General features: G+C 64.3%; 1 protein-coding gene across 1 annotated transcript; it reads left to right on the top strand.

Moving 5' to 3' along the window:
• Positions 1 to 16: 16 nt before the first annotated feature.
• Positions 17 to 8,203, top strand: VPS33B (VPS33B late endosome and lysosome associated). Its single transcript, XM_054213891.1, has 23 exons — positions 17 to 195; positions 408 to 488; positions 567 to 628; positions 848 to 897; positions 1,212 to 1,279; positions 1,479 to 1,524; positions 1,880 to 1,974; positions 2,383 to 2,487; positions 2,982 to 3,078; positions 3,289 to 3,366; positions 3,664 to 3,737; positions 4,137 to 4,223; positions 4,309 to 4,399; positions 4,606 to 4,680; positions 5,734 to 5,798; positions 5,891 to 5,945; positions 6,025 to 6,071; positions 6,327 to 6,459; positions 6,743 to 6,816; positions 7,351 to 7,452; positions 7,600 to 7,675; positions 7,749 to 7,865; positions 8,042 to 8,203. The coding sequence occupies exons 1-23, from the start codon at positions 100 to 102 to the stop codon at positions 8,119 to 8,121; spliced, it is 1,854 nt and encodes a 617-aa protein (XP_054069866.1). The 5' UTR covers positions 17 to 99; the 3' UTR covers positions 8,122 to 8,203.
• Positions 8,204 to 8,333: the final 130 nt, after the last annotated feature.

Here is an 8,333-nt window from a genome sequence, read left to right as displayed (position 1 = left end):
CGTCCCGCCTCCCCGCGTTGCCATGGCGACGGGTGCTTCCGCCACGGGGTTCCGCCGGGGCCGCGGCCGCGTCCGGGCGTTCCGGGGCCGCTCCCCGCCATGGCCTTCGCCGGCCGCCGCGATGCGCCCGAGCCGCCCGACTTCGGTATCCTGAAGCGGCTGGCGCGGGACCAGCTCATCTACCTGCTGGAGCAGGTCCGGGCGCGGCGGGGGCGGCCCGGGACGGCGGCGGGAGGGGCCGGGCTCGGGCCCCGGAGGGATCTCGCACCGGGGGCGGGAGGGCCGAGGGGGCGCGGGCCAGCAGGGGAGGGGATGCGGGCGGGGAGGGCCCGGTACCGGCAGAGAAGGGGGCTCGGCCCCGAGGGACAGCCGGTGGGGCTCCGTCCCCACGCCCCGCCTGCTCTTAGCTCCCCGGGAAGAAGGACCTGTTCATCGAGGCCGACCTGATGAGCCCCCTGGACCGCATTGCCAACGTCTCCATCCTGAAGGTACTGCGGGGGCCGGGGCGGGTGGCAGCTGCCGGTGCTGCCCGCGCTGCCTACCCACACCCCGGCGTCTCCCTGCAGGAGCACGAGGTGGACAAGCTGTACAAGGTGGAGAGCCGGCCGGCCCTCAGCGCCAGCGACCAGTGAGTCCCCCACCGCCGTGGCACTGGGGCTGCTTGCCTGGCCTGCAGCTGGCCCCGCAGCCAGGCCAGGCCAAAGGGATTGGGGCAGGTGCCTCTTCCCGTTGCCAGCTCAGGATTGGGCTCCACTGGACTGGACGGGTCTCGGGGCAGATCTGCTGAGGGAATGGGGCCAGGGAAGGGCTGGGCACAAGGGCCTCTTACTCCCCTTTGTGACCGCAGGTTCTGCTTCCTCGTCCGGCCGCGGATCAGGACCATGAGGTACATCGCCGGTGAGTGGAGCGGCCCAGGGGCAGCTGTCTGTCACCCGCTGTCGGTGGGTGATGCCTCAGCAGCTGCCGTCTGGGGAGCATCCCGCGCTGCCTGGGCTGAGGGTCGGTGCCTGGGGCTACCGGTGTTGCATGGCCTTGAGAAGGGCTTTTGGGGGGGCCACAGCCTCGGCAGACAGGCCCTGCCCCAGGGGTTTTGCTTCCTGACAGAGGTATTTTGGGTCCTATGAGATGTGGGACCCTCATCAGACACAAGGAGCTGTGCCGGTGCAGGGGTTGAGCAGCCTTTGCAGGGTCTGCATGTTTTGTGTCCGCAGACATTGTCAATGCTGACAAGATGTCAGGGAGGAGCAGGAAGTACAAGATTATCTTCAGCCCCCAAAAGGTCAGTCTGACTGTGCTCTGCTGCCCGTTACCCCGTTGCTCTGTGTCTGCCTGGCCTTTGTGCCTTCCACCCCTTCTACAGACACCAAAAGTTCTTAATTTCTAACCCAGAAATGTTTAATTAAAAGCCCTCACCACCAGTTCCTTGCCCACCCACTCAGAGCCTGGCCGGATCCTGAGGGTCTCTCCTTCTCTTCCAGTTTTATGCTTGCGAGATGGTGCTGGAGGAAGAGGGAGTCTTTGGTGGTGAGTGGGGCTGTGGTGCCTGCCCCTGCCCCTTCCCCTCCCCGAGGTCTGGCTCGCGGTAGCTCTGACGCTGCAGAATCCCAGTTGAATCCAGTGCTGGGATCCCTATGCTGGCAGGATGGGAGTGCGGGCAGGAAGCGCAGGTTTCCTCGAGCAGCCGCGTGCACGCTGCAGCATCGGCACCTCTCCCCCCTCTTCTGGGAGGAGAGACCGTCCTGCCATGAATCCCTGTGGAAGGGCCCCATCTCTCTGCTCCCCGCACCCCTGTTTGCAGGGCTGCCGTGATTCCTGCCCCAGGAGCCCCTGTTTCTGCTGAGGGCTGGGTAACTCCTGCCTTTCCCTGTCCCAAACTCAGATGTCACCTGTGACGAATGGTCCTTCTACCTGCTCCCGTTGGACGAAGACATCATCAGCATGGAGCTGCCTGAGTTCTTTCGCGACTACTTCTTGGTCAGTGGGACAATACTGCTGGGACGCTGCCCTGCAGGGTGGCAGCCTTTCCCTTGCCCATCTGTTGGGCTTGGGATAGAAAAGCTTTGTTCAGAGAGCTGATGTGTGACATTCTGCTCGGCCCCCTCAGCTCTCGCCCTCCTGGGGTGGCTTTTGCCGGAGGTGGCTGCTCTGGCAGGGTGTGATGCCTCCCCTCCTCCACACGCAGACCCCCTGTCCTGGCCCCTCTGTTCCCCTCTAAGCAGCTTCAGGGCACCCCAGCACGTTCCTGTGCATGTTCCTCCTGGAATTGCCAAGCCCAGGGCCCACTCCATCCCCACTCCATCTCCAGCTGAGTGCCCTGGCGTGGCAGTCGTTTCCCAGCCAGCCTGCCCAGCCTCGCTCCCTGACATCTCGTGGTCCCTGCAGGAGGGAGATCACCGCTGGATCAACTCCATCGCTCGAGCCCTGCAGTTACTGAACTCCCTGTACGGACCTTTTGGCAAGGCCTATGGGATTGGCAGGTGTGCCAAGGTATGGCCCATGCTGCCGGGCTCGGCTGGTGCCCAGGGAAGCCTCTCTGATCCCCGAAAGGGGTACAGCTTGCAGGGACTCAAACCCCATCAACCGCGTGGCATTGTGTCACTATAGAGGTGGCTGCTGCTTCTCCCCAGGCAGCTCTTGGGGCTCAGCAGGTTTGCGGGGGGCTCGGCAGGTTGCAGGGGGCCCTGCCATCCTGCATCTCCCAGCCAGCGCTGCGTGTGCCGAGGTTGGGCAGGGGCAGCCACGGCAGCATCAGCTGCTCGTTGGGGTGTTGTGGGGCACCCCATGCCCTGGAGGGGAAAGCGTTTGTGCCCAGTCTTGGTCAGTGAGCCTCAGGCCCGCTGTGGCTGGTTGTCCCCGTGGATGGCTTTATCCCGTGCCCTGGCTGGCTCATCACAGCGGCACGCGAGGGGCTGGGGTGGGCTGTGGGCCTTGTCGGGAGCCTGGGCTGCTCCCCCGGCCCTGCCACGCTCTGCCTGTCACAGATGAGCTACGAGCTGTGGCGGGACCTGGAGGAAGAGAGCGAGGGCGACAGCCAGGGCAGGAAGCCTGAGATTGGCAACGTCTTCCTGATGGACAGAGGTAGGCTGGAGTGAGGCGGGCAGCGGGCAAGGGCTGGCCAAGTTTGGGCCAGCACCTTGCCCGGAGAAGGCTCTCCTGGTGACGGGGCAGGGAGAGGCTGTGCGGGCTGCGGGGAGCAGCAGGCGGTGTGGGGCGGCCGGCTGCGGGGTCGGGGCCGGGCAGCGAGGGCGAGGAGCGGGAGAGCAGCCCCGGCACCGTCTCTCGTTGCAGACACAGACTACGTGACGGCACTGTGCTCCCAGGTGGTGTACGAGGGGCTGGTGGATGACACCTTCCGCATCAAGTGCGGTAGGTCACCAGGGGAGGCGACAGGGCGGTGCGGGGCTGCACACCTGCGCAGGGAGAGTCCCCAGGGTTTGTGCCTGCTGTTGTCAGACCGAGAGCCTGCGTGCTGCAGCCGAAGCCGCTCCCCACGGGGGCAGTCGTGGTGTGGGGTGCTGCTGGAGGCTCTCCACAAGGACAGCCCTTGGTCTGACCGAGCGGCTGGGTGGGCATCACCTCTCTCTGCTGCCTTTTGCAGCAGGGGCGACACGTGCCGGGATGTCGCTAGTGCTGGGGCAAAGCATCTCTTCATCCTTTTTGCAGGGAGCGTGGATTTTGGGCCAGACGTCACTTCTTCTGACAAGAGCATTAAGGTGCTGCTGAATGCCCAGGACAAAGTGAGTCCTGCTCACGTGCTTTGGGAGAAGCGTGTCCCCCTGTGCTCCGGTGGCACCAGGAGGGGCTGAGCGGGGCATGTCCTCCCGTAAGCCCAAGCAGGGGTGGCCGGGTGCTGCTGGGCCTCGGAGCACCCATCGGAGCACGGGTTGGGATGGGTCAGGACAGAGAGACCAGAGAAGCGTGGTCTGCAGGCGCAGCTCGGTGCCTGTTGTTGGCAGAGTCCCTGTGTGCAGGGCTGTGTCTTGCTGGCTAGTTGGAATTTTGGGGCACTGGCCTCCCCGGCAGAGATAGCACCTTGTCTCCCTACTGTTCGGGCTGCTGGCAAGCGTCAGCTCTGGGTGCCATGGCACTGGGGGCTGTGGCTGCCCTGGCACCAACTTCTGGGGTGCTCTCCACAGGTCTTCAGCCAGATTCGGAATGAGCACTTCTCCAGCGTGTTCGGCTTCTTGAGCCAGAAGTCACGTAACCTGCAGGCACAGTACGACGTGAGTATGGCCCTGGTGTGCGGGACGCCCACGGTGCTGCCCCTCCGTAGCTGGGTCGCCTCCCTGGATGCTCTTTTCTCTGCAGCGGCGCCGCAGCATGGACATCAAGCAGATGAAGAACTTTGTCTCCCAGGAGCTGAAGGGACTAAAGCAGGAGCATCGTCTGCTGAGCCTGCGTAGGAGCTGGGGCTGGCACAGCAGGGAGGGAGAGGCCCTTGGCTGCTGCAGCAGCTGCCTGGGCTCCCCGGGGTTAAAAGGCCCTGCTCGTCCCCAGGAGGGGACGATTCTCTGAGCAGTGGGCAGGGCAGCAGGGGCTGTTAGTTCACTTGGGGCTGGGGGGACAAGCGATGCTCCAAAGTGGCCATCTCTCTTGGCTATCCAGATATTGGTGCCTGCGAGTCCATCATGAAAAAGAAAACCAAGCAGGACTTCCAGGAGATGATCAAGGCTGAGCATTGTGAGTGCTGTTCCCTGTCCCACATCTGTTGCTACCCCTGTCCCGGCCCTTGCTCCCCAACCCTCTGCTCCGACCCAGGGTGTCGCGTCCCACTCAGAAAAGAGGGGGGGTAAACGACTCGGATTCGCACATCTGAGTGCAAGATGGGAGACGAGAGCTATAGTCATTTATGTTTAGCATGATCTCGATAATCTTCATTAGCATATGCAGGGTGTGAACTTTAGTATGCATTTCACAGATAATGAGGCAAAGGTCAACACTGGGCATGGCGTCTTTCTCGGATAAACAGCTCGTCCTTCACAGGAGGAAAAACAGGGCTGTTTTGTTTCTTTAGAACTGGCGTCCAGGTGCCAGCTTCCTTTCTCAGGAGATAAGCAGGTGTTGGCTTTATCAGTTCCTTGAGAATATGGCCTGCTCAAGGCCTTACATTGAAAGTCTCTTCAGGCTGTTTTATTTAGGAGAAATTACAAGTTGTCCCATACACATGGCCTCACTTATAGAATCGCCTGGGTTAGAAGGGACCTTTCAGATCATCGAGTCCAACCATCACCCCAGCATCACCAAGCCCACCACTGCCCCATGTCCCTCAGCACCACGTCTGCTCGGCTTTTAAATCCCTCCAGGGATGGTGACTCCACCACTGCCCTGGGCAGCCTGTCCCAATGCTTGGTAACCCTTTCAGTGTAAAATTTTTTCCTAGTATCCAATCTAAACCTCCCCTGGCGCAACTTGAGGCTGTTTCCTCTTGTCCTGTTGCCTGTTACTTGCGAGAAGTGACTGGCCCCCCCTCGCTACACCCTCCTTTCACTTGTCCCAGCCCTGCATGACCACAATCCTTCCAGACCATTTGCACTGGGGCGGGTCTTGGGGTCCTAAATAGGATCAAGCATCATCCTCAGAGGGCTGGTGTGTGGTGGGGTGGGAGGCCCAGCATCACAAGCCTGCCCAGATCCCTGGGGCTCGGGGAGGGAGGCCAAGCCCGGGCTCCAGCTTGGTTAGCTGGTGAGAGCCCTGGGGGTGGGTGAAGTGACGCCGCCTCTTCCCCCACCATAGCTCTGCTGGAAGGCTTCGACATCCGAGAGAGCACCAGCTTCATAGAGGAGCACATCGACCGGCAGGTGAGACCTCGCCGAGCTGGGGGAACGGGCTGCTCCGGCCGCCCCGTCCCGCTGCGGGGGCTGCAGGGGGCTCACTGCTCACTCCCACCCAGGTGTCCCCCATCGAGAGCCTGCGCCTGATGTGCCTCCTGTCCATCACGGAGAACGGTGAGGTGTCTGGCTGCACTGGGGGGGGCACCGGCACCCTCTGGCCGTGGCGCAGAGCTCACCCTGGTGCTCCCTACAGGTCTCATCCCCAAAGACTACCGCTCCCTGAAAACCCAGTACCTGCAGGCGAGTGTCTGGGGGCTCACAGCAGAGCAAGTGTTGTGTGTGACAGGGCTGCCCCTCCCTGCCTGCTGCTTGCCACAGGCGCCGGGCAGCAGCGCTCCCCAGGGGCACTCAGGCTGTCTCCTCAGGACAGCCCCTGCCTCCATGGGCTCCACATGGGCCCCGAGCTCTGCCCTTTGCCTGCGGGGTTGTTCTAAGCAGGCTCCCCACGGAGGTGGCACCCTGGCTCTGCGCTGATCCGGCTGCCTCCTTCCCCAGAGCTACGGGCCTGAGCACTTGCTGACCTTCCACAACCTCAAGCGCGTCGGGCTGCTGACCGAGCAGTCGGCTGGAGAGACCCTGACTGCCGTGGAGAGCAAAGTCAGCAAGCTGGTGACAGACCGCGCTGCAGGTGAGGGCCAGCCCTCTGCACCCCGCTTCCCCTGGGAGCCTGGGCTGTGGGGAGCGCTGGGGCCGAGACCTGTCCCCTTGGGAGCTCCTGCTTCAGAGCTGGCTGGAAGCTCGTGGGAAAGGTGGGCACTGCCGGCACAGAGCACGTCCCCGGAGATGGTGCTGCAAACAGGGGCAGCAGACCAGCAGGCACTGCTGCCAGTTCTCTTCTAGAGCCAGCAGCTTGCGTGTCCCTCTTATTCCAGAGGCTCTGAGACGTTTCTCCTTGTCTTGTTTTTTTCCAGGAAAGATTACAGATGCGTTTAATTCTTTGGCCAGGAAGAGCAATTTTCGAGCCATAAGCAAGAAGCTGGGGTTGGTATGTCCTCGTGGGGCTGCTGGCCAGTGCCCACCGGTGCCAGAAGAGCTCTGGTGGGTCCATGCCCGTGCCCGGCTCTCCAGGCTCTGCACCTCCATTGTGCCCTCTGCACAGGGCCAGAGCTGCTGCTGCCGCTCCAGGCAGCGGAGGGGCTTTTCCCCTGGACAGGGGCTCACTGCGGGCTTCCTGGTCTGCTCTGACTCTGGGCCCCGGCCAGGTGGGGGCTGGGGCTCACCTTGCCCCCTGTGAACACTGCAGCCCCAGTCCAGGGCTGGCGCTGGCTGCAGGCAGCTGCCTGGCGCTGGGGGGGGGCAGCTCTGTGGCCTCTGTCCAGGGGAGAGGTGACGTGTCCGTCCCTGGCCCTCTGATGCCCGCCCGGGCTGCATATTGGGCAGGTGGTGGCAGGGCAGGATGGAGCAGGGACAGGGGCTTGCTCTGAGCACTGTCCCTCCCCATCGGTCTGCACCTCTTGGGGGGGTCGGTGAAGCCCTGAGCAGGCTGATCCCGTACCCGGAGTCTCGCTCGTCTCTGCAGATCCCCCGGGTGGACGGAGAGTACGACCTGAAAATGCCTCGGGACATGGCTTATGTGTTCAGCGGGGCCTACGTCCCCCTGAGCTGCAAGATCATCGAGCAGGTGAGGCCGCCTGTCACCGGGGTCCTCCCTGCGTGTCCCCCCACACGCCAGCCTGCCTCCGGGGCGTCCGGCGGGGTCCCTCTGCCCAGGGCTGGGGTGGGCAGTGCTCCCGGGGGGCCTTAGCCTGACCCCCGCCCCGTCCCCCAGGTGCTGGAGCGCCGGGGCTGGCTGGGCCTGGAGGAGGTCGTGCGGCTGCTCAACGGCAACGAGTTTTCGGTCTCAGGTAGGTCCAGGCGCCGGGCTGGGGGTGGGCAGGCCGGGGGCTGGGGGGTCCCACAGCGCTCTGCCCCATCCAGACAGCGCCGTGGAGGACAACCCCGCCGGGGAGTCCCAGCGCGTCATCCTCGCCGTCTTCCTGGGGGGCTGCACCTTCTCCGAGATCGCGGCCCTGCGGTTCCTGGGGAAGGAGAGAGGTAGGAGCCGCAGGGGAGGGGCAGGGCTCGGGGACTCCCGTAGTCACGGCGTGGAGCCGTGGCTGTGCCCGGTGCCAGAGGCGGCCGAGCCCCGGGAAGGGGGTGCCGGGATCCCGGGAGCGGCCCTGCCCCGGGCCGGGAGCACTGTCAGGGCACCGGCATCGCCTCTCCCCCAGGCTGCAAGTTCATCTTCCTGACCACGGCCATCACCAACAGCGCCCGCATGATGGAGGCCATGATCGAGGCCAAGGCGTGAGGCCCGGACGGGGCTGGGGGGGGGCCTGCCGCCCTCCGCTCCCCCCCGACCCCGTGCCAATAAACATCCATCGTGGCACGGATCCGGCTCGGCTCGGCCTGGCGCGGGGGCGGGACCGGGGCCGGGGTCTGGGCCGGGGGCGATGGGGCGCAGTGGGGGTGCCCCCCCGTTCGCCGCCTGGCGCATGCGCAGTGGCGCTCCGGCGCCGCCCG

The sequence above is a fragment of the Rissa tridactyla genome, chromosome 9 (genome assembly GCF_028500815.1).
Source record: "Rissa tridactyla isolate bRisTri1 chromosome 9, bRisTri1.patW.cur.20221130, whole genome shotgun sequence".
Classification (NCBI taxonomy): domain Eukaryota; kingdom Metazoa; phylum Chordata; class Aves; order Charadriiformes; family Laridae; genus Rissa; species Rissa tridactyla.
Note: the sequence above shows the minus strand (reverse complement) of the source record. Positions and strands in the feature narration are given on the sequence as shown.

Coding starts and splice junctions, on each gene's coding strand:
- VPS33B (XM_054213891.1), top strand. CDS start 100: ATGGCCTTCGCCGGCCGCCGCGATGCGCCCGAGCCGCCCGACTTCGGT. Junction 3,079..3,288: donor CGTCTTCCTGATGGACAGAG/GTAGGCTGGAGT, acceptor CTCTCGTTGCAG/ACACAGACTACGTGACGGCA. Junction 7,866..8,041: donor GTTCCTGGGGAAGGAGAGAG/GTAGGAGCCGCA, acceptor CCTCTCCCCCAG/GCTGCAAGTTCATCTTCCTG.